At 45.5% G+C, this 26,273-nt stretch overlaps 1 protein-coding gene across 2 annotated transcripts in view; it reads right to left on the reverse strand.

Moving 5' to 3' along the window:
• The window catches only part of LOC115130123 (vascular endothelial growth factor receptor 1-like), a 90,907-nt gene that overhangs the window by 12,241 nt on the left and 52,393 nt on the right, over nt 1-26,273 (reverse strand). For both annotated transcript variants that reach the window (XM_065019353.1, XM_065019354.1), the window contains 9 exons: nt 25,372-25,480; nt 15,153-15,506; nt 8,450-8,596; nt 7,132-7,263; nt 5,642-5,748; nt 5,415-5,550; nt 4,106-4,210; nt 2,249-2,448; nt 1,405-1,453 (listed from right to left, as the gene is read on the reverse strand). In XM_065019353.1, the coding sequence (XP_064875425.1) occupies nt 1,405-1,453; nt 2,249-2,448; nt 4,106-4,210; nt 5,415-5,550; nt 5,642-5,748; nt 7,132-7,263; nt 8,450-8,596; nt 15,153-15,506; nt 25,372-25,480 (1,339 nt within the window). The remainder of the gene's footprint in view (nt 1-1,404; nt 1,454-2,248; nt 2,449-4,105; nt 4,211-5,414; nt 5,551-5,641; nt 5,749-7,131; nt 7,264-8,449; nt 8,597-15,152; nt 15,507-25,371; nt 25,481-26,273) is intronic.

Consider the following 26,273-nt stretch of genomic DNA (forward strand, 5'->3'; position numbering starts at 1 on the left):
CTCTTTACCCCTCTCCTCTGTTCTCTCTCTCTTACCCCTCTCCTCTGTTCTCTCTCTCTCTCTTACCCCTCTCCTCTGTTCTCTCTCTCTCTTACCCCTCTCCTCTGTTCTCTCTCTCTCTTACCCCTCCTCTGTTCTCTCTCTCTCTTACCCCTCTCCTCTGTTCTCTCTCTCTCTTACCCCTCTCCTCTGTTCTCTCTCTCTTACCCCTCTCCTCTGTTCTCTCTCTCTGTTCTCTCTCTCTCTTACCCCTCTCCTCTGTTCTCTCTCTCTCTTACCCCTCTCCTCTGTTCTCTCTCTCTCTTACTCTCCTCTCCTCTTCTCTCTCTCTTTACCCCTCTCCTCTGTTCTCTCTCTTACTCTCCTTACCCCTCTCCTCTGTTCTCTCTCTCTCTTCTTACCCCTCTCCTCTGTGCCCTCTCTCTTACCCCTCTCCTCTGTGCCTCTCTCTTACCCCTCTCCTCTGTCCTCTCTCTCTTACCCCTCTCCTCTGTGCCCTCTCTCTTACCCCTCTCCTCTGTCCTCTCTCTCTCTTACCCCTCTCCTCTGTTTTCTCTCTTACCCCTCTCCTCTGTTCTCTCTGTTTTATTATCTCTCTTACCCCTCTCCTCTGTTCTCTCTCTCTCTTACCCCTCTCCTCTGTTCTCTCTCTCTCTTACCCCTCTCCTCTGTTCTCTCTCTCTTACTCTCTTACCCTCTCCTCTGTTCACTCTCTTCCCCTCTCCTCTGTTCTCTCTCTCTCTTTACCCCTCTCCTCTGTTCTCTCTCTCTTACCCCTCTCCTCTGTTCTCTCTCTCTCTTACCCCTCTCCTCTGTTCTCTCTCTCTCTTACCCCTCTCCTCTGTCCTCTCTCTCTCTTACCCCCCTCCTCTGTTCTCTCTCTCTCTTACCCCCTCCTCTGTCCTCTCTCTCTCTTACCCCTCTCCTCTGTTCTCTCTCTCTCTTACCCCTCTCCTCTGTTCTCTCTCTTCCCCTCTCCTCTGTTCTCTCTCTCTCTTACCCCTCTCCTCTGTTCTCTCTCTCTCTTACCCCTCTCCTCTGTTCTCTCTCTCTCTTACCCCTCTCCTCTGTTCTCTCTCTCTCTTACCCCTCTCCTCTGTGCCCTCTCTCTTACCCCTCTCCTCTGTGCCCTCTCTCTTACCCCTCTCCTCTGTCCTCTCTCTCTCTCTTACCCCTCTCCTCTGTGCCCTCTCTCTTACCCCTCTCCTCTGTCCTCTCTCTCTCTTACCCCTCTCCTCTGTTTTCTCTCTCTTTCCTCTCTCCTCTGTTCTCTCTCTATCCTTCTCTTACCCCTCTCCTCTGTTCTCTCTCTCTATCTTTCTCTTACCCCTCTCCTCTGTGCCCTCTCTCTTACCCCTCTCCTCTGTCCTCTCTCACCCCTCTCCTCTGTCCTCTCTCTCTTACCCCTCTCCTCTGTGCCCTCTCTCTCCTCGAAACACCTCTTCTTCCCATCCTGTCACAGGGAGAGAGAATGAGTTGTGGTTAATGTGGTCAGGTAGTGCTACTGGTCAATATGGATATTCTGTATTTATTATATTTAGTTTGTGGACTTAGTGTGTTTGTCTCTAGTTTACACCACTACACATAAACTGTACGACACAAAACACTGCATTACAACTACAACTCAACTATGAGTGTTAACATGAATCATACAGGACTAAATACTCAGAACTACAGATTCTGATATTAAGGAAAAAGTCCCTCTCTCTTATTACAGATGACAGAACATCAATTGATTGCAGAAGTGAGTTGGTGATGTGTTTGAGTGCTTGAGGCTCATTCTGTGTATCCGTCATAGGAAATGAGACTTGAATGTGAGATAAGTATCTTAACGTCTGTAAGTGTGACAAGAAGACATTCATGACGCTCTTCACAGCATAAATATATAGACAGGATGTCAATGGGAACTTGACCTCATTGAGGTCTGTAAGTTAAGGCTCTGTCTGTCTGCCTGTCTGTCTGTCTGTCTGCCTGTCTATCTGTCTGCCTGCCTGCCTGTCTGTCTGTCTGTCTGTCTGTCTGTCTGTCTGTCTGTCTGTCTGTCTGTCTGTCTGTCTGTCTGTCTGTCCATCTGTCTGTCTGTCTGTCTGTCTGTCTGCCTGCCTGCCTGCCTGCCTGCCTGTCTGTCTGTCTGTCTGTCTGTCTGTCTGCCTGTCTATCTGTCTGTTTGTCTGCCTGCCTGTCTGTCTGTCTGTCTGCCTGTCTATCTGTCTGTCTGTCTGTCGGTCTGGACAGAGGGAGAACTCACTTTGTTGAGCAGGAACACGTCTCTCTTGCTCTTCAGGTAGGTGGATAGGTTTCCATACCTACAGTACTCCACTATCACCATGAGAGGCCCTGCCTTGGTGCAGGCTCCCAGCAGGTTGACCACATTCAGGTGGTGGCCGATGTGGTTCAGGATCTTCAGTTCTGTCATCAGAGCCTTGTGGTCACTGGGAGTAGCCCCCTCTGGTGGATAACATACAGCACAGCACATTATAAATACATCACACTATAAATACGGCACATTATTAATACGGCACATTATAAATACAGTAAATTATAAATACATCACTTTATAAATACAGTACATTATAAATACATCACTTTATAAATACAGCATATTATAAATGCAATACATTATAAATACAGTACATTATAAATACAGTACATTATAAATACATCACATTATAAATACAGTACATTATAAATACAGTACATTATAAATACATCACATTATAAATACAGCATATTATAAATGCAGTACATTATAAATACAGTACATTATAAATACATCACATTATAAATACAGTACATTATAAATACAGTACATTATAAATACAGTACATTATAAATACAGTACATTATAAATACAGCATATTATAAATACAGTAAATTATAAATACAGTACATTATAAATACAGTACATTATAAATACAGTACATTATAAATACAGCATATTATAAATACAGTAAATTATAAATACAGTACATTATTAATACAGTACATTATAAATACATCACATTATAAATATATCACATTATAAATGCAATACATTATAAATACAGTACATTATTAATACAGCACATTATAAATACAGCATATTATAAATACAGTACATTATAAATACATCACTCAATAAATACAGCACAGTATTCATACAGCACATTATTAATACATCACATTATAAATACAGTAAATTATAAATACAGCACATTATTAATACAGTACATTATTAATACAGCACATTATAAATACAGCACATTATAAATACAGTACATTATAAATACATCACATTATAAATACAGTACATTATAAATACATCACATTATAAATACAGTACATTATAAATACATCACATTATAAATACAGCACATTATTAATACAGTACATTATTAATACAGCACATTATAAATACATCGCATCATCAATACATCACACTATAAATACAGCACATTATTAATACATCACTTTATAAATATATCACATTATAAATACAGTACATTATAAATACAGCACATTATAAATACATCACTTTATAAATATATCACATTATAAATACAGTACATTATAAATACAGCACATTATTAATACAGTACATTATTAATACAGCACATTATTAATACAGTACATTATAAATACATCACATTATAAATACAGCACATTATTAATACAGTACATTATAAATACATCGCATCATCAATACATCACACTATAAATACAGCACATTATTAATACATCACTTTATAAATACAGCACATTATAAATACAGTCCATTATAAATACATCACATTATAAATACAGTACATTATAAATACAGCACATTATAAATACAGTACATTATAAATACAGTCCATTATAAATACATCACATTATAAATACATCACATTATAAATACAGCACATTATTAATACAGTACATTATAAATACAGTACATTATAAATACATCACATTATAAATACAGCACATTATTAATACAGTACATTATAAATACAGTACATTATAAATACAGCACATTATGCTGGTAGAGTCATGTTCTATTGTATTCAGTTGTTCTATTCTGAATGGTCATCATTTGTCACGTTGTTAGATGACTCAGATATAGTGAACATAATAAAGCAGGTACCCTTGAGCATCTTGACAGCCACAGTCCTGCAGCCTGTAGAGTTGTCGATGCCAAAGGCAGACGCCTGCATGACTTTCCCAAAGGCCCCACGGCCCAGAGGTTTCTCTGGAAGGACACAGAGAGATAATTCAAACACAATCTTATTTGTTTCTCAATTGGTGGGGTTGAAACCCAGAGGTGGGTTGTGGTTGAACACTGGGCGGTGGCAGTCAGAGTCAATGTTTCTAAAGGCTTCAGGTGGGAACCACCTATATATCCCAGCTGACCGTTCATAAAACTTGAGAAATGAAAATGACATTTACTGTATATCCAACAAGCCCTGATGAGTCAAACACAGATCCCACCCTAGCCAGACCTGATTAGTTACAGTAAACACAGATCCCACCCTAGCCAGACCTGATTAGTTACAGTAAACACAGATCCCACCCTAGCCAGACCTGATTAGTTACAGTAAACACAGACCCCACCTAACCAGACCTGATTAGTTACAGTAAACACAGATGCCCACCTAGCCAGCACATTATTAATACATCACATTATAAATACAGTACATTATAAATACATCACATTATAAATACAGCACATTATAAATACACCTAGAGACCTGATTAGTTACAGTAAACACAGATCCCACCCTAACCAGACCTGATTAGTTACAGTAAACACAGATCCCACCCTAGCCAGACCTGATTAGTTACAGTAAACACAGATCCCACCCTAGCCAGACCTGATTAGTTACAGTAAACACAGATCCCACCCTAGCCAGACCTGATTAGTTACAGTAAACACAGATCCCACCCTAACCAGACCTGATTAGTTACAGTAAACACAGATCCCACCCTAGCCAGACCTGATTAGTTACAGTAAACACAGATCCCACCCTAGCCAGACCTGATTAGTTACAGTGAACACAGATCCCACCCTAGCCAGACCTGATTAGTTACAGTAAACACAGATCCCACCCTAGCCAGACCTGATTAGTTACAGTAAACACAGATCCCACCCTAGCCAGACCTGATTAGTTACAGTGAACACAGATCCCACCCTAGCCAGACCTGATTAGTTACAGTAAACACAGATCCCACCCTAGCCAGACCTGATTAGTTACAGTAAACACAGATCCCACCCTAGCCAGACCTGATTACATGGGGAACTCCCAGTCATCTCTGATGCAGATAAGATTGTTACGAGGAAGTGATCATACCATATCACTAATCTTAATCATCTCCTCTCTCCCAACTTTATACTTGGTCTGTAACCAATCACTACACAGTGTACCAGGTCGGTAACAAATGATGTAAAGTTATACCCAGTTTGAGGCGGTCTCTGGGGAACTCCCATTGGCCTGGGTCGTACTGTAGCCTATCACACTGCTCCTCCAGAGGCCCCTCCCCTGGGTCCAGGATGATTGAAAGGTACTCAGCCTTGGCACTCGAAGAGTTTGGCTGAGAGAAATGGATTTATATGAAATCATCAAAAATAGGACAGATAGTTACACAATTTTATACAGTCATGTCTGCTCCATTTGTGTCTCACCTTTTTTAGTTTACGTATGAAGAGAGTGAGAAGCAGCCAGAAGAGAGTGGCCACCAGACAGGTACAGGTGAGAGTAGGGATCTCCAGAGACAGGCCACCTGATGAGTCTACACAGAGAGAGAGAGGACTAGAATCTGAAGTCAAATGTTTACTGATGATCTGGTGCTTCTGTCCCCAACCAAGGAGGGCCAACAGCAGCACCTAGATCTTCTGCACAGATTCTGTCAGACCTGTACCCTGACAGACCTGGGCCCTGACAGACCTGGGCCCTGACAGTAGATCTCAGTGAGACAAAAATAACCGTGTTCCAAAAATGGCCCAGTTGCCAGGACCACAAATTCCATCTAGGCACCGTTTCCCTAGAGCACACAAAAAACTATACATACCTCGGCCTAAACATCAGCGCCACAGGTAACTACCACAAAGCTGTGAACGATCTGAGAGACAAGGCAAGAAGGGCCTTCTATGCCATCAAAAGGAACATTAAATTCAACATACCAATTAGGATCTGGCTAAAAGTACTTGAATCAGTTATAGAACCCATTGCCCTTTATGGTTGTGAGGTTTGGGGTCCGCTCACCAACCAAGAATTCACAAAATGGGACAAACACCAAATTGAGACTCTGCATGCAGAATTCTGCAAAAATATTCTCTGTGTACAACGTAAGGGAGAGAGAAGAGAGCATGATTGAAATTAATCTGAGGATTTACCCATTTTAAACTATAGAAATAGAAGCACAGTGATGAACAAGGCCCTCTCAGGAATACTTATTCTCTCCTCCCTCACTTCAAGTAAAATCACTTATCTGACATTTATTTCACTCATGTGCTGCAGTTCTCTACCTTCCCACATGAGGGCGCTGTTCTCTCACTGTCCCTCCGTCCCTCCCTGTCTGTCCCAGCCTCTGATCAGGGTGGAAACGACCCAACAGGCTCAAACACAAACAGCCATCTTCCTCATTCATCTTGGTGTTTTTCTGAAGATATAGAAATAGCCTCAGTTTACGGGGCAGCAGAGTGGGGCTTCCGAGGGAAATCAAAAAGGGAGACAGCTTCCTTCCTGACTTATTAGAACAGAACAACACTGAGACACTCCTCTCCATGGTCAGGCTAGGGAGCTTCCGCTAGCTGCTACTCAGTGAGTGGGTCCTCTAAAGAAGGGAAAATCAATCAAGACGTATAAGGATAGCAGCACTATCTAAAGCAGTGTCTCGTTTTCTCTTTACAACTGACCCTATTAGCTGAGGCTTTACTCTTCACCCTTGTTATAGTAGATCATGATTAGATGACTGTTATATGTATAAGGTTGATAATCTAATTGGTTGTCATTGGTACCCTTTAACACCCACATCCTGGCTATCACAAGAGTGTTTATCCACAGGCACCAACATGACCAAATATGGAAGACACCCATCTTGGATGGTTATAGAACGAGAGAGGAGAGAGAGTTGAGTGTATTCCACAGTTACTATTGGTCAATGGATCCTTACTGTGAACCCAGATGTAGGTGGAGCTCTCAGCAGAGCCTCTCTCATTGGTTGCCTGGCAGGTGTACAGACCCTGGTCCTCCACTGTGATTCGGTCAATGTGGAGGTTCTCACCTCCTTGTGCTATGACGATACCTGCACATGAGAAACAGAACGTGTCACAGCCATTTCCCAACACCAACTTCAGGAGTCTCATTCTCAACAGTTTGAAGAGGATTCCTCTCTCATCTTCCTGTCTTTATTCAGATCAGTGCAGGTGAAGTGAGAAAGAGGAGGAGAGGAAGTCATTTTAGACTATTGACACTCCAAGTCACCAAGCAACTCAACTTTCACTGTTGTAATATTCCCATATATATAGTGAACAAAAATATAAACCCAACATGTAAAAGTGCTGTTCCCACGTTTCAAGAGCTGAAATTAAAGATCTCAGAAATGTTCCATACGCACAACAAGCGGCAGGGTAGCCTAGTGGTTAGAGCGTTGGACTACTAACCGGAAGGTTGCAAGTTCAAACCCCTGAGCTGACAAGGTACAACTCTGTCGTTCTGCCCCTGAACAGGCAGTTAACCCACTGTTCCTAGGCCGTCATTGAAAATAAGAATTTGTTCTTAACTGACTTGCCTAGTTAAATAAAGGTAAAAAAATATCACAAATGTGTTTATATCCTTGTTAGTGAGCGTTTGCCAAAATAATCCATCCACCTGACAGGTGTGGCATATCAATAAGATGATTAAACAGCATGATCATTACACAGGTGCACATGGTTTTCGGGACAATCAAAGGTAAAAACGTGCTGTTTTGTCACACAACACGATGCCACACGTGTGCAATTGGTATGCTGTGTGCAATTGGTATGCTGACTGCAGGAATGTTCACCAGAGCTGTTGCCAGAGATGTTAATTTCTCTACCATAAGCCGCTTCCAATGTTGTTTTAGAGAATTTGTCAGTACGTCCATTTGGCAGTGTGCCCAGGACCTCCACATCTGGCTTCTTCACCTGCAGGATTGTCTGAGACCAGCCACCCGGACAGCTGAGGAGTAATTCTGTCTCTAATAAAGACGTTTTGTGAAGATAAACTCATTCTGATTGGCTGGATCTGGCTCCCCAGCGGGTGGGCCTATGCCCTCCCAGGCCCACCAATGGCTGTGCCTCTGCCCTGTCATGTGAAATCTATAGATTAGGGCCTAATGAATTTATTTCAATTGACTGATTTCCTTATGAACTGTAATCTCAGCAAAATCCTTGAAATTGTTGCATGTTGTGTTTATATTTTTGTTCAGTATAGTTGAGACGGGGATATAAGATCACTGTGCCTCCCACCTGATCCCTGAAGCAGTGTGTGTTGGTCCTTGTACCATGTGATGAATGGGCGTGGCACTCCGTGGGCGCGGCAGCTGAGTGTCACTGAGCTGCTGATGTTCACGCTGCAGTCAGACAGATTCTGTAACAGCACCGGAGCCTCCAGTACTGTGGGAAAACACACACCATGAGTGTGTGTGTGATTAGGTGTGCATGTGTGAGAGAGAGATGTGTGTGTTGTGTGTGTGCGAGCGAGCGTGTGTGAGTGTGTGTGTGTGTGTGTGTGTGTGTGTGTGTGTGTGTGTGTGTGTGTGTGTGCACGGGTGTGTGTGTGCGTGTGTGTGTGTATCACAAAATATTGAGTTACTTCAATGTCAAGAGAACAGAACAGACGAGTCATAAGTCATACAGAAGACCCATGAACAGTCATACAGTAGGCCCATGAATAGTCATACAGTAGGCCCATGAATAGTCATACAGTAGGCCCATGAATAGTCATACAGTAGACTCATGAATAGTCATATAGTAGGCCCATGAATAGTCATACAGTAGGCCCATGAATAGTCATACAGAAGACCCATGAACAGTCATACAGTAGGCCCATGAATAGTCATACAGTAGGCCCATGAATAGTCATACAGTAGGCCCATGAATAGTCATACAGTAGGCCCATGAATAGTCATACAGTAGGCCCATGAATAGTCATACAGAAGACCCATGAACAGTCATACAGTAGGCCCATGAATAGTCATACAGTAGGCCCATGAATAGTCATACAGTAGGCCCATGAATAGTCATACAGTAGGCCCATGAATAGTCATACAGTAGGCCCATGAATAGTCATACAGTAGGCCCATGAATAGTCATACAGTAGGCCCATGAATAGTCATACAGTAGGCCCATGAGGCCCATAGTCATACAGTAGGCCCATGAATAGTCATACAGTAGGCCCATGAATAGTCATACAGTAGGCCCATGAATAGTCATACAGTAGGTCCATGAATAGTCATACAGTAGACTCATGAATAGTCATATAGTAGACCCATGAATAGTCATACAGTATTCCCATGAATAGTCATACAGTAGGCCCATGAATAGTCATACAGTAGACTCATGAATAGTCATACAGTAGGCCCATGAATAGTCGTACAGTAGGCCCATGAATAGTCATACAGTAGACTCATGAATAGTCATATAGTAGGCCCATGAATAGTCATACAGTAGAATAGTCATACCATGAATAGTCATACAGTAGGTCCATGAATAGTCATACAGTAGGCCCATGAATAGTCATACAGTAGGCCCATGAATAGTCATACAGGCCCATGAATAGTCATACAGTAGGCCCATGAATAGTCATACAGTAGACTTATGAATAGTCATATAGTAGACTCATGAATAGTCATATAGTAGGCCCATGAATAGTCATATAGTAGGCCCATGAATAGTCATATTGTAGTCCCATGAATAGAATTAGTGTCGTTTTTCCTTTTCTTTCTATACAAATCGAACGCAGGGATATTTGACATCCGTCCCTGGACCCCTGCCACGCTCTAACCACAATGTGCGTGTTAGTGACACATTTCTGTGTGAGTGTATGTGTGTGTGTTTCAGCTGACCTGGGTTCCTCTTGGGTTTGTAGTAGTAACCTTAAAACCACTCAATTTGAAACATGACTCACCACCTAGACGACAAAGACTACAATTGGATGACCCCCCCTCACTGTCTCTCTCTAGTTAAAAGCCCATGGGGGTCTTTGAGAGGAAGTTTATGCGTTGAGGTATGGTGAGCAGCAGCAGCAGTAAAATAAATGAAGAAAAGGGACTTAAGTAATGTGGGACTGATTGTTGTTTCCCATATCTTCCTCCAGGAGAACAATTGATGATTGTCTGTGAGTCCGTGGTTTGACAGTGTCTGATTGGCTGATTGTTCCTCTGGCCCTGTGAAGGGGCCTGTAAATGTGGCATTGTGGGAAGTGCCATTGTGTCCTCTTCCTCCTGACGAGGGAGCATTCCCACGTGAAAGAAAGAGGTGCAGGGAGAGAGAGAGCAGGGGAGCAGACAGGCAGGGAGAAAGAGAGCAGGAGAGCAGACTGGGACAGGGAGAAAGAGAGCAGGAGAGCAGACTGGGACAGGGAGAAAGAGAGCAGGAGAGCAGACTGGCAGGGAGAAAGAGAGCAGGAGAGCAGACTGGGACAGGGAGAAAGAGAGCAGGAGAGCAGACTGGGACAGGGAGAAAGAGAGCTGGAGAGCAGACTGGGACAGGGAGAAAGATAGCAGGAGAGCAGACTGGGACAGGGAGAAAGAGAGCAGGAGAGCAGACTGGGACAGGGAGAAAGACAGCAGGAGAGCAGACTGGGACAGGGAGAAAGAGAGCAGGAGAGCAGACTGGGACAGGGAGAAAGAGAGCAGGAGAGCAGACTGGGACAGGGAGAAAGACAGCAAGAGAGCAGACTGGGACAGGGAGAAAGAGAGCAGGAGAGCAGACTGGCAGGGAGAAAGAGAGCAGGAGAGCAGACTGGGACAGGGAGAAAGAGAGCAGGAGAGCAGACTGGGACAGGGAGAAAGACAGCAGGAGAGCAGACTGGCAGGGAGAAAGAGAGCAGGAGAGCAGACTGGGACAGGGAGAAAGAGAGCAGGAGAGCAGACTGGGACAGGGAGAAAGAGAGCAGGAGAGCAGACTGGGACAGGGAGAAAGAGAGCAGGAGAGAAGACTGGCAGGGAGAAAGAGAGCAGGAGAGCAGACTGGGACAGGGAGAAAGAGAGCAGGAGAGCAGACTGGGACAGGGAGAAAGAGAGCAGGAGAGCAGACTGGGACAGGAAGAAAGAGAGCAGGAGAGCAGACTGGGACAGGGAGAAAGAGAGCAGGAGAGCAGACTGGGACAGGGAGAAAGAGAGCAGGAGAGCAGACTGGCAGGGAGAAAGAGAGCAGGAGAGCAGACTGGGACAGGGAGAAAGAGGTGTATCACTGTGTAGGTGTATCACTGTGTGTGTGTAATGTCATACTTTCCAGGTCCATACCCAAACAGTTCGAACTACTAATTTTGAAAATTACCCTCTCCAGAAATAAGTCTCTCACTGTTGCCGCCTGCTACCGACCACCCTCAGCTCCCAGCTGTGCCCTGGACACCAGTTGTGAATTGATCGCCCCCCATCTAGCTTCAGAGTTTGTTCTGTTAGGTGACCTAAACTGGGATATGCTTAACACCCCGGCAGTCCTACAATGTAATCCTGACCAACTGGCCCTCCAAATACACCTCCGCTGTCTTCAACCAGGAGCTCAGCGATCACTGCCTCATTGCCTGTATCCGCCACGGAGCCGCAGTCAAACGACCACCCCTCATCACTGTCAAACGCTCCCTAAAACACTTCTGTGAGCAGGCCTTTCTAATCGACCTGGCCCGGGTATCCTGGAAGGACATTGACCTTATCCCGTCAGTTGAGGATGCCTGGTCATTCTTTAAAAGTAACTTCCTCACCATTTTAGATAAGCATGCTCCGTTCAAAAAATGCAGAACCAAGAACAGATACAGCCCTTGGTTCACTCCAGACCTGACTGCCCTCGACCAGCACAAAAACATCCTGTGGCGGACTGCAATAGCATCGAATAGCCCCCGTGATATGCAACTGTTCAGGGAAGTCAGGAACCAATACACGCAGTCAGTCAGGAAAGCTAAGGCCAGCTTCTTCAGGCAGAAGTTTGCATCCTGTAGCTCCAACTCCAAAAAGTTCTGGGACACTGTGAAGTCCATGGAGAACAAGAGCACCTCCTCCCAGCTGCCCACTGCACTGAGGCTAGGTAACACGGTCTCCACCGATAAATCCACAATTATTGAAAGCTTCAATAAGCACTTCTCAACGGCTGGCCATGCCTTCCGCCTGGCTACTCCAACCTCGGCCAACAGCTCCGCCCCCCCGCAGCTCCTCGCCCAAGCCTCTCCAGGTTCTCCTTTACCCAAATCCAGATAGCAGATGTTCTGAAAGAGCTGCAAAACCTAGACCCGTACAAATCAGCTGGGCTTGACAATCTGGACCCTCTATTTCTGAAACTATCTGCCGCCATTGTCGCAACCCCTATTACCAGCCTGTTCAACCTCTCTTTCATATCGTCTGAGATCCCCAAGGATTGAAAGCTGCCGCAGTCATCCCCCTCTTCAAAGGGGGAGACACCCTGGACCCAAACTGCTATAGACCTATATCTATCCTGCCCTGCCTATCTAAGGTCTTCGAAAGCCAAGTCAACAAACAGGTCACTGACCATCTCGAATCCCACCGTACCTTCTCCGCTGTGCAATCTGGTTTCCGAGCCGGTCACGGGTGCACCTCAGCCACGCTCAAGGTACTAAACGATATCATAACCGCCATCGATAAAAGACAGTACTGTGCAGCCGTCTTCATCGACCTCGCCAAGGCTTTCGACTCTGTCAATCACCATATTCTTATCGGCAGACTCAATAGCCTCGGTTTCTCGGATGACTGCCTTGCCTGGTTCACCAATTACTTTGCAGACAGAGTTCAGTGTGTCAAATCAGGGCCAGTCTCTATGGGGGTGCCACAGGGTTCAATTCTCGGGCAGACTCTTTTCTCTGTATATATCAATGATGTTGCCTTGCTATTCCCTGATCCACCTCTACGCAGACGACACCATTCTATATACTTTCGGCCCGTCATTGGACACTGTGCTATCTAACCTCCAAACGAGCTTCAATGCCATACAGCACTCCTTCCGTGGCCTCCAACTGCTCTTAAACGCGAGTAAAACCAAATGCATGCTTTTCAACCGATCGCTGCCTGCACCCGCATGCCCGACTAGCATCACCACCCTGGATGGTTCCGACCTTGAATATGTGGACATCTATAAGTACCTAGGTGTCTGGCTAGACTGCAAACTCTCCTTCCAGACTCACATCAAACATCTCCAATCGAAAATCAAATCAAGAGTCGGCTTTCTATTCCGCAACAAAGCCTCCTTCACTCACGCCGCCAAGCTTACCCTAGTAAAACTGACTATCCTACCGATCCTCGACTTCGGCGATGTCATCTACAAAATGGCTTCCAACACTCTACTCAGCAAACTGGATGCAGTCTATCACAGTGCCATCCGTTTTGTCACTAAAGCACCTTATACCACCCACCACTGCGACTTGTATGCTCTAGTCGGCTGGCCCTCGCTACATATTCGTCGCCAGACCCACTGGCTCCAGGTCATCTACAAGTCCATGCTAGGTAAAGCTCCGCCTTATCTCAGTTCACTGGTCACGATGGCAACACCCATCCGTAGCACGCGCTCCAGCAGGTGTATCTCACTGATCATCCCTAAAGCCAACACCTCATTTGGCCGCCTTTCGTTCCAGTACTCTGCTGCCTGTGACTGGAACGAACTGCAAAAATCGCTGAAGTTGGAGACTTTTATCTCCCTCACCAACTTCAAACATCAGCTATCCGAGCAGCTAACCGATCGCTGCAGCTGTACATAGTCTATTGGTAAATAGCCCACCCATTTTCACCTACCTCATCCCCATACTGTTTTTATACTGTTTTTTTATTTTTATTTATTTACTTTTCTGCTCTTTTGCACACCAATATCTCTACCTGTACATGACCATCTGATCATTTATCACCCCAGTGTTAATCTGCAAAATTGTATTATTCGCCTACCTCCTCATGCCTTTTGCACACATTGTATATAGACTGCCCATTTTTTTTTCTACTGTGTTATTGACTTGTTAATTGTTTACTCCATGTGTAACTCTGTGTTGTCTGTTCACACTGCTATGCTTTATCTTGGCCAGGTCGCAGTTGCAAATGAGAACTTGTTCTCAACTAGCCTACCTGGTTAAATAAAGGTGAAATAAAAAAAATATTTAAAAAAAATCACTGTGTGTGTGTAGGTGTATCACTGTGTGTGTGTAGGTGTATCACTGTGTGTGTGTAGGTGTATCACTGTGTGTGTGTAGGTGTATCACTGTGTAGGTGTATCACTGTGTGTGTAGGTGTATCACTGTGTGTGTGTAGGTGTATCACTGTGTGTGTAGGTGTATCACTGTGTGTGTGTAGGTGTATCACTGTGTGTGTGTAGGTGTATCACTGTGTGTGTGTAGGTGTATCACTGTGTGTGTGTAGGTGTATCACTGTGTGTGTGTAGGTGTATCACTGTGTGTGTAGGTGTATCACTGTGTGTGTGTAGGTGTATCACTGTGTAGGTGTATCACTGTGTGTGTGTAGGTGTATCACTGTGTGTGAACGTGAGTGTTTATGTACATACCAGGTGCTGAAGGAAAGGCGTTATTCCCATAAAATGTAAAGGGACATCGCCAATCCGTTAAATTCATCAAAGCAATTCTGCTGAGTTGAAATGACAGGTGTGAGTACGTCTATGAGTATGTTGATATGAGTATTACCCTGTTTGTCCATGGATGTGTGAATGTGTCATAGTAATGACAATAATGATGATAATGATGGTGGTAATGACGACGGCAATTATGATGGTAATGATGATGGTAATGATAACGATGATGAAAATGATAATGATGATGGTAACGATGATGAAAATGATAATGATGGTAATGAGGATGATAATGATGATGATAACGATGATGATAACGATGATGGTAATGAGGATGATAATGATGATCGTAACGATGATGATAATGATGATGGTAATGATGATGATGATCAGAGTGGTCCTGTGTGAGAGGTCAGAGGTCAGAGGTCAGAGGGCTCACCTGTGACGTCCACCTGTGTGTCCAGATGTGTGTTCTGTCCCGTCAGCAGGTGATTGGCGGAGCAGCGGTAGGTTCCAGAATCCCCCGTCGTCAGGTTGCTAAGCAATAGACTCAGAGTGTCAGAAAACTCCCCTGAGGACAGTTCACCACCCAGGGAGGGGGGAGGGGGTGTGGCCTCTCCTGAGGACAGTTCACCACCCAGGGAGGGGGTCGGGGGTGTGGCCTCTGCTGGGTCAGTCACCCGTTGCCATGAAAAATTGGTGTACAGGTGCTTATTGGCTACGCAGGTGAGGTGTAGGTCTCCTCCCTCCCTTGGCTCATCCTCCTGACTCACACTGAAGCCTCCTGGGACATCTGTGAGAGGAAGGGAGGGGGAAGACAGAGAGGGAGGGGGAGAGAGGAGAGGGAGAGAGGGGGAAGGGAGGGAGAGAGGGAAATAGAGAGGGAGAATGGGAGGTAAGGAGGGAGAGAGGGAAATAGAGAGGGAGAATGGGAGGTAAGGAGGGAGAGAGGGAAATAGAGAGGGGAATGGGAGGTAGGGAGGGAGAGGGAAAGAGAGTGAAAGGCAGGTAAGGTAGGAGGGAGCGAGGGAGGGAGGGAAAGAGAGTGAAAGGGAAGTAAGGTAGGAGGGAGGGAGGGAGGGAGGGAGGCCAGGGAGGAAAAGAGAGTGAAAGGGAGGTAAGGTAGGAGGGAGGGAGAGAGAGAGGGGGAAGGGAGGGAGAGAGAGTGAAAGGGAGGGAAATAGGGAGAGAGGGAGAGAGGGAAAGGGAGGTAAGGTAGGAGGGAAGGGAGGGAGAGAGAGTGAAAGGGAGAGAGAGGGATGCAGAGATTCAGTTCCTATTCAAGCCATTCTGGTCTACACCTCTCTATACAAACAGCTCTGATAACCTTTTTAACCCCACGACAAACCTCCCTGCCCACCATCTGACTAGACCTCCAACGAATCTGAATCCTACTCTCAAGTGTTGACCAAGCCGCCATTTTCTTAACCTTTGATGACAATGTTGAATAGCTATTGTGGGTAAAAGCAGCCAGAGAAATACAGTGAAAAGGCCTTTTATTTACTTTAGCTATTTGACACTTCCCGTGGAAACGGCTCTAGGGTTTCCTGATGGCAGATAGTGTTTATCTTTCCCAAACACCCCTAGGTCTCCCGAAATAAAGAGGGCCTGGCGGCCCAGGGAAGTGACTCGATAACAGCCCCAGGTTCCTGTTGCACTCAAAAACACACATTCACACACACACACAGGGGACAAACACACACACACAGGGGACAACACACACAGGGGACAACACACACACACACACACACACAAAATGCGACACACACAGGGGGACAACACAAACACACAGGGGACAACACACACACACACACACACAAACACACAGGGGTAACATACACAGGGGAGAACACAAACACACACACGCACACGGGGCGACACAAATACAAATACACAGCAGACAACACATACTCACGCACACACACACAGGATCCAACTCACACTAGCACACAGACAGGGATAATACACACAGGGGATAAAGCGCCAACCCCCTCTGTTCTATCTCTATTGCAACATATTGACATACAGTACCAGTCAAAAGTTTGGACACACCTACTCATTCAAGTGTTTTTCTTTATTTAAAAAAAACTATTTTCTACATTGTAGAATAATAGTGAAGACATTAAAACTATGAAATAACACATATGGAATCATGTAGTAATCAAAATATATAATATTAGTGATTATTCGAAGTAGCCACCCGGAATGCTTTTCCAACAGTCTTGAAGGAGTTCCCACATATGCTGAGCACTTGTTGGCTGCTTTTCCTTCACTCCGCGGTCTAACTCATTCCAAACCATCTCAATTGGGTTGTGGTCGGGTGATTGTGGAGGCCAGGTCATCTGATGCAGCACTCCATCACTCTTGTTCTTGGTCAATTAGCCCTTAAACAGCCTGGAGATGTGTTAGATCATTGTCCTGTTGAAAAACAAATGATAGTCCCACTAAGCCCAAACCAGAAGGGATGGCGTATCGCTGCAGAATGCTGTGGTAGCCACACTGATTAAGTGTGCCTTGAATTCTAAATAAATCACAGACAGTGTCACCAGCAAAGCACCCCCACACCATCACACCTCCTCCTCCATGCTTCACGGGTTGAACCACACGCGGAGATCGTCCATTCACCTACTCTGCATCTCTCAAAGCCATGCCGGTTGGAACCAAAAATCTCAAATTTGGACTCCTCAAAAGACAGATTTCCACCGGTCTAATGTCCATTGCTCGTGTTTCTTGGCCCAAGCAAGTCTCTTCTTCTTATTGGCATCCTTTAGTAGTGGTTTCTTTGCAGCAATTCAACCATGAAGGCCTGATTCACGCGGTCTCCTCTGAACAGCTGATGTTGAGATGTGTCGGTTACTTGAACTCTGTGAAGCATTTATTTGGGCTGCAATTTCTGAGGCTGGTAGCTCCAATGAACTTATCCTCTGCAGCAGAGGTAACTCTGGGTCTTCCTTTCCTGTGGCGGTCCTCATGAGAGCCAGTTTCATCACAGCGCTTGATGGTTTTTGCGACTGCACTTGAAGAAACTTTCAAACTTCTTAAAATGTTCTGTATTGCCTCCCGGGTGGCGCAGTGGTTACTGCAGCGCCAGCTGTGCCATCAGAGACTCTGGGTTTGCGCCCAGGCTCTGTCGTAACCGTCCGCGACCGGGAGGTCCGTGGGGCGACGCACAATTGGCCTAGCGTCATCCGGGTTAGGGAGGGCTTGGCCGGTAGGGATGTCCTTGTCTCATCGCGCATCAGCGACTCCTGTGGCGGGCCGGGCGCAGTGCACGCCAACCAAGGTTGCCAGGTGCACGGTGTTTTCTCCGACACATTGGTGCGGCTGGCTTCTGGGTTGGATGCGCGCTGTGTTAAGAAGCAGTACGGCTGGTTGGGTTGTGTATCGGAGGACGCATGACTTTCAACCTTCGTCTCTCCCGAGCTCGTACGGGAGTTGTAGCGATGAGACAAGATAGTAGCTACTAAAACAATTGGACACCACGAAATTGGGGAGAAAAAGGGGTATATAAAAAAAGAATGTTCTGTATTGACTGACCTTGTCTTAAAGTAATGATGGGCTGTTGTTTCTCTTTGCTTATTTGAGCTGTTTTTGCCATAATATGGAGTTGGTCTTTTAACAAATAGGGCTATCTTCTCTATAGCACCCCTAACCTGTCACAAAACAACTGATTGGCTCAAACGCATTTGCATTTGTATTTATTTGTATTTATTATGGATCCGGGGTCCGGCAAAATTAAGGCAGTTATACAATTTTAAAAACATTACAATACATTCAATACATTCATTACAGAACTCACAACACACTAAGTGTGCCCATACTCCACTATCACATATCTATATCACAAAATCCATGTGTGTATAGTGTGTATGTTATCATGTGTTTATATGCATGTGACAGTACCTCTGTTTATGTTACTCACAGTCCCCGCTGTTCCACAAGGTGTATTTTTACCTTCTTTTTAAATCTAATTTTACTGCTTGCATCAGTTACCTGATGTGGATTAGAGTTTCATGTAGTCATGGCTCTATGTAGTACTGTGCGCCTCCCATAGTCTGATCTGGACTTGGGGACTGTGAAGAGACCTCTGCTGGCATGTCTTGTGGGGTATGCATGGGTGTCCGAACTGTGTGCTAGTATTTTAAACAGACAGCTTGGTACATTCAGCTTGTCAACACCTCTTACAAAAACAAGTAATGAGGAAGTTAATCTCTATTCCACTTTGAGCCATGACAGATTGTCATTAATGTCATTAATGTTAGCTCTCCGTGTTCTTTTAAGGGCCAGCCGTGCTGCCCTGTTCTGAGCCAACTGCAACAGTCCCTGTTTGTGGCACCTAACCACACGACTGAACAGTAGTCCAGATGCGACTAAACCAGGGCCTGTAGGACCTGCCTTGTTGATAGTGTTGTTAAGAAGGCAAAGCAACGCTTTATCATGGACAGACTTCTCCCCATTTTAGCTACAGTTGTGTCAATATGTTTTGACCATGACAGTTTACAATCCAGGGTTACTCCAAGCAGTTTAGTCACCTCAACATGCTCAATTTCCACATCATTCATTACGATATGTAGTTGAGGTTAAGGTTTAGTGAATGTTTTGTCCCAAATACAATGCTTTTAGTTTTGAAAATATTTAGGACTAACTTATTCCTTGCTACCCATTCCGAAACTAACTGCAGCTCTTTGTTAAGTGTTACAGTCATTTCAGTTGCTGTAGTAGCTGACGTGTATAGTGTTGAGTCATCCGCATACATAGACACACTGGCCTAACTCAAAGTCAGTGGAATGTCGTTAGAAAGATTGAAAAAAAGCAAGGGGCCTAAACAGCTACTCTGGGGAATTCCTGCTTCTAACTGGATTATGTTTGAGAGGCTTCCATTAAAGAACACCCTCTGTGTTCTGTCAGACAAGTAACTCTTAATCCACATTATAGCAGGGGGTGTAAGGCCATAACACATATGTTTTTCCAGCAGCAGACAATGATCGATAATGTCAAAAGCTGCCCTGAAGTCTAACAAGACAGCCCCCACAATCATTTTCTTATCAATTCCTCTCAGCCAATAAACAATCATTTGTGTAAGTGCCGTGCTTGTTGAGTGTCCATCCCCATATGTGTGCTGAAAGTCTGTTGCCAATTTGTTTACTGTGAAATTGCATTGTATCTGGTCAAACACAATTTTTTCCACAAGTTTACTAAGGGTTGGTAACAGGCTGTTTGGTCGGCTATTTGAGCCAGTAAGGTGGGCTTTACTATTCTTGGGTAGCGGAATGACTTTAGCTTCCCTCCAGGCCTGAGGGCACACACTTTCTAGTAGGCTTAGATTGAAGATGTGGCAATATTGTCCGCTATTATCCTCAGACATTTTCCATCCAGATTGTCAGACCCCAGTGGCTTGTCATTGTTGATAGACAATAATAGTTTTTTCACCTCTTCCACACTGACTTTATGGAATTCAAAAGTACAATTCTTGTCTTTACTAATTTGGTCAGATACACTTGGATGTGTAGTGTCAGCGTTTGTTGCTGGAATATCATCCCTAAGTTTGTTTATCTTTCCAATGAAAAAGTCATTAAAGTAGTTGGCAATATCAGTGGGTTTTTGTGATAAATGAGCCATCTGATTCAATGAATGATGGAGCCGAGATGGCTTTAAGAAGGAAATAAATTCCACAAATGAACTTTTAACAAGGCACACCTGTTGAAATTCATTCCAGGGGACTACCACATGAAGCTGGTTGAGAGAATGCCAACAGTATGCAAAGCTGTCATCAAGGCAAAGGGTGGCTACTTTGAAGAATTTCAAATATTAAATAGATGTTGTTTTGTTTAACACTTTTTTGGTTAGTACATGATTCAATATTTGTTATTTTATAGTTCTGATGTTTTCACTATTATTCTGCAATGTAGAAAATAGTAAAAATGAAGAAAAACCCTTAAATGAGTAGATGTGTCCAAACTTTTGACTGGTATATCCACACAAAAATCCACACACACAGTCATCAATGTGTTTGATTTTAGATGGACATCACAGTGACTCAGAAAGAGTGGGGGAGGAATTGAGACAGTGAGAGAAACAAAGGACAAGAGGAAGAGAAAGAGATAGAGTGAATTAAATGAGAGAGGAAGAGACTGGGAGAGATGGGTGAGACATAGTTAGTCATTGATAGATTTTACATTGTGACACATCTACAGATGTAGAATCTTAATTTGAGACAGTTTGCAACAGCAGAAAAATAATCTGCAGGAATAGGAAATGTGAATGATTATGAATGGACATTTTTTGTGGGGGTTGATACATTTTTTGTGAGGGTAAATCAAGTCTGACATTATAAACTGGAAATTACAAAATGTAGAAGAATTTTCCTTTTTATACAGTACCTTGAATACACTACACGTTTGCATTTCCTGTAGTGCAGGAAAGTTTCGGCAACAAAAGAGTGATCAAATTAAGATCCTACATTTACATTTACATTTACATTTAAGTCATTTAGCAGACGCTCTTATCCAGAGCGACTTACAAATTGGTGCATTCACCTTATGACCTCCAGTGGAACAGTAGTGCATCTAAATCTTTTCAGGGGGAGGGGGGGGTGAGAGGGATTACTTTATCCTATCCTAGGTATTCCTTAAAGAGGTGGGGTTTCAGGTGTCTCCGGAAGGTGGTGATTGACTCCGCTGTCCTGGCGTCGTGAGGGAGTTTGTTCCACCATTGGGGGGCCAGAGCAGCGAACAGTTTTGACTGGGCTGAGCGGGAACTGTACTTCCTCAGTGGTAGGGAGGCGAGCAGGCCAGAGGTGGATGAACGCAGTGCCCTTGTTTGGGTGTAGGGCCTGATCAGAGCCTGGAGGTACTGAGGTGCCGTTCCCCTCACAGCTCCGTAGGCAAGCACCATGGTCTTGTAGCGGATGCGAGCTTCAACTGGAAGCCAGTGGAGGGAGCGGAGGAGCGGGGTGACGTGAGAGAACTTGGGAAGGTTGAACACCAGACGGGCTGCGGCGTTCTGGATGAGTTGTAGGGGTTTAATGGCACAGGCAGGGAGCCCAGCCAACAGCGAGTTGCAGTAATCCAGACGGGAGATGACAAGTGCCTGGATTAGGACCTGCGCCGCTTCCTGTGTGAGGCAGGGTCGTACTCTGCGGATGTTGTAGAGCATGAACCTACAGGAACGGGCCACCGCCTTGATGTTAGTTGAGAACGACAGGGTGTTGTCCAGGATCACGCCAAGGTTCTTAGCGCTCTGGGAGGAGGACACAATGGAGTTGTCAACCGTGATGGCGAGATCATGGAACGGGCAGTCCTTCCCGGGAGGAAGAGCAGCTCCGTCTTGCCGAGGTTCAGCTTGAGGTGGTGATCCGTCATCCACACGGATATGTCTGCCAGACATGCAGAGATGCGATTCGCCACCTGGTCATCAGAAGGGGGAAAGGAGAAGATTAATTGTGTGTCGTCTGCATAGCAATGATAGGAGAGACCATGTGAGGTTATGACAGAGCCAAGTGACTTGGTGTATAGCGAGAATAGGAGAGGGCCTAGAACAGAGCCCTGGGGACACCAGTGGTGAGAGCACGTGGTGTGGAGACGGATTCTCGCCACGCCACCTGGTAGGAGCGACCTGTCAGGTAGGACGCAATCCAAGCGTGGGCCGCGCCGGAGATGCCCAACTCGGAGAGGGTGGAGAGGAGGATCTGATGGTTCACAGTATCGAAGGCAGCCGATAGGTCTAGAAGGATGAGAGCAGAGGAGAGAGAGTTAGCTTTAGCAGTGCGGAGCGCCTCCGTGATACAGAGAAGAGCAGTCTCAGTTGAATGACTAGTCTTGAAACCTGACTGATTTGGATCAAGAAGGTCATTCTGAGAGAGATAGCGGGAGAGCTGGCCAAGGACGGCACGTTCAAGAGTTTTGGAGAGAAAAGAAAGAAGGGATACTGGTCTGTAGTTGTTGACATCGGAGGGATCGAGTGTAGGTTTTTTCAGAAGGGGGTGCAACTCTCGCTCTCTTGAAGACGGAAGGGACGTAGCCAGCGGTCAGGGATGAGTTGATGAGCGAGGTGAGGTAAGGGAGGAGGTCTCCGGAAATGGTCTGGAGAAGAGAGGAGGGGATAGGGTCAAGCGGGCAGGTTGTAGGGCGGCCGGCCGTCACAAGACGCGAGATTTCATCTGGAGAGAGAGGGGAGAAAGAGGTCAGAGCACAGGGTAGGGCAGTGTGAGCAGAACCAGCGGTGTCGTTTGACTTAGCAAACGAGGATCGGATGTCATCGACCTTCTTTTCAAAATGGTTGACGAAGTCATCTGCAGAGAGGGAGGAGGGGGGAGGGGGAGGAGGATTCAGGAGGGAGGAGAAGGTTGCAAAGAGCTTCCTAGGGTTAGAGGCAGATGCTTGGAATTTAGAGTGGTAGAAAGTGGCTTTAGCAGCAGAGAGAGAAGAGGAAAATGTAGAGAGGAGGGAGTGAAAGGATGTCAGGTCCGCAGGGAGGCGAGTTTTCCTCCATTTCCGCTCGGCTGCCCGGAGCCCTGTTCTGTGAGCTCGCAATGAGTCGTCGAGCCACGGAGCGGGAGGGGAGGACCGAGCCGGCCTGGAGGATAGGGGACATAGAGAGTCAAAGGATGCAGAAAGGGAGGAGAGGAGGGTTGAGGAGGCAGAATCAGGAGATAGGTTGGAGAAGGTTTGAGCAGAGGGAAGAGATGATAGGATGGAAGAGGAGAGAGTAGCGGGGGAGAGAGAGCGAAGGTTGGGACGGCGCGATACCATCCGAGTAGGGGCAGTGTGGGAAGTGTTGGATGAGAGCGAGAGGGAAAAGGATACAAGGTAGTGGTCGGAGACTTGGAGGGGAGTTGCAACGAGGTTAGTGGAAGAACAGCATCTAGTAAAGATGAGGTCGAGCGTATTTCCTGCCTTGTGAGTAGGGGGAAGGTGAGAGGGTGAGGTCAAAAGAGGAGAGGAGTGGAAAGAAGGAGGCAGAGAGGAATGAGTCAAAGGTAGGCGTGGGGAGGTTAAAGTCGCCCAGAACTGTGAGAGGTGAGCCGTCCTCAGGAAAGGAGCTTATCAAGGCATCAAGCTCATTGATGAACTCTCCGAGGGAACCTGGAGGGCGATAAATGATAAGGATGTTAAGCTTGAAAGGGCTGGTAACTGTGACAGCATGGAATTCAAAGGAGGCGATAGACAGATGGGTAAGGGGAGAAAGAGAGAATGACCACTTGGGAGAGATGAGGATCCCGGTGCCACCACCCCGCTGACCAGAAGCTCTCGGGGTGTGCGAGAACACGTGGGCAGACGAAGAGAGAGCAGTAGGAGTAGCAGTGTTGTCTGTGGTGATCCATGTTTCCGTCAGTGCCAAGAAGTCGAGGGACTGGAGGGAGACATAGGCGGAGATGAACTCTGCCTTGTTGGCCGCAGATCGGCAGTTCCAGAGGCTACCGGAGACCTGGAACTCCACGTGGGTCGTGCGCGCTGGGACCACCAGATTAGGGTGGCCGCGGCCACGCGGTGTGGAGCGTTTGTATGGTCTGTGCAGAGAGGAGAGAACAGGGATAGACAGACACATAGTTGACAGGCTACACAAGAGGCTACGCTAATGCAAAGGAGATTGGAATGACAAGTGGACTACACGTCACGAGTGTTCAGAGAGTTAAGCTTACGTAGCAAGAATCTTATTGACTAAAAAGATTAAAATGATACAGTACTGCTGAAGTAGGCTAGCTGGCAGAGGCTGCGTTGTTGACTAAGTAGGCTAGTTGGCATTGGCTGCGTTGTTGACACTACACTAATCAAGTCGTTCCGTTGAGTGTAATAGTTTCTACTGTGCTGCTATTCGGGGCTAGCTGGCTAGCTAGCAGTGTTGATTACGTTACGTTGCGTTAAAAGAACGACAATAGCTGGCTAACTAACCTAGGAAATCGCTCTAGACTACACAATTATCTTTGATACAAAGACGGCTGTGTAGCTAGCTATGTAGCTAGCTACGATCAAACAAATCAAGCCGTTGTACTGTAATGAAATGAAATGAAAAATGTGATACTACCTGTGGAGCGAAGCGAAATGCGACCCAGGATTGTTGAGTGCAGAAGTTCTGTTCGGTAGACGTTGGCTAGCTGTTGGCTAGCTAGCAGAGTCTCCTATGTTAAGGACGACATAAAACTACACACTCTAAACTACACAATTATCTTGGGTACGAAGACAGCAAAGACAACTATGTAGCTAGCTAACACTACACTAATCAAGTCGTTCAGTTGAGTGTAATAGTTGTGCTGCTAATCGGTAGACGGTGGACTAGCTAACGGTGGACGTTAGCTAGCTGGCTAGCTGCAGGGCAGTGTAGACTGCGTTAGGACGACGAAATACGATAATTACGCAATTATCTATGATACAAAGACGGCTGTGTAGCTAGCTAAGAAGAAATTGATAAGATTAGACAAATCAAACCGTTGTACTATAATGAAATGTAATGAAATGTAATGAAATGTAATACTACCTGCGGACCGAGTGCAGATGCGACCGCTCGCTCCAACCCGGAAGTACACCAAAAAAGGACACCGGCCTACATCTGTATACACTAATGTATTCAATGGTGCACAAATGGGTAGTACTATATTGCAAGTCATAATGAAGGATGTAGTTTTGATTTTGTGACTGTGGTGTGATGTCATTGTACTGTACCTGTTATATAGAAGGGCATGTCCAGCTCATCCTTGCCCACAGAACTAGAGGCAATACAGCGATACACGCCGGACACAAACGCCTCAGCAACCATCAAAACCCCCACGGTCTGTGGGAAACACACACACACACACACACACACACACACACACACACACACACACACACACACACACACACACACACACACACACACACACACACACACACACACACACACACACACACACACGCACACTTTACCTCTGCTGCCACCGATAACAACGGTCACATTTGACATTTTCCATTGAGAAGACAATAGAGGTATGTGAACCAGTCCTACTGCCCACCTCCAGACCACAGGGAACCTAAACACGTTACACACTCTCCATTAACCCTACCCTACACTACCATCAGACAGCATCCCTAGCCACGTACTCAGAATATGCTGGCTGGAGTGTTTACAGACATATTCAATCTCTCCCTATCCCAGTCTGCTGTCCCCACTTGCTTCAAAATGCCCACCATTGTTCCTGTACCTAAGAATATAATAAAATAAAGTTGTATTGATCACATACACATATGTAGCAGATGTTATTGCGGGTGTAGTGAAATGCTTGTGTTCCTAGCTCCAACAGCGCAGTAATATCTAACAATACACAACAATACACACAAATCTTCAAGTAAAAGAGCAGAATTAAGAAATATATAAACATTAGGACGAGCAATGTCGGAGTGGCATTGACTAAAATACAGTAGAATAGAATACAGTACATACATATGAGAGTAAAGCAGTATGTAAACCTTATTAAAGTGACTAGTGTTTCATTATTAAAGTGGCCAGTGATTCCATGTCTATGTCTATAGGGCAGCAGCCTCTAAGGTGCAGGGATGAGTAAACCGGTGGTAGCCGGCTAGTGATG

The sequence above is a fragment of the Oncorhynchus nerka genome, linkage group LG6 (assembly GCF_034236695.1).
Source record: "Oncorhynchus nerka isolate Pitt River linkage group LG6, Oner_Uvic_2.0, whole genome shotgun sequence".
Taxonomy (NCBI): Eukaryota; Metazoa; Chordata; class Actinopteri; order Salmoniformes; family Salmonidae; genus Oncorhynchus; species Oncorhynchus nerka.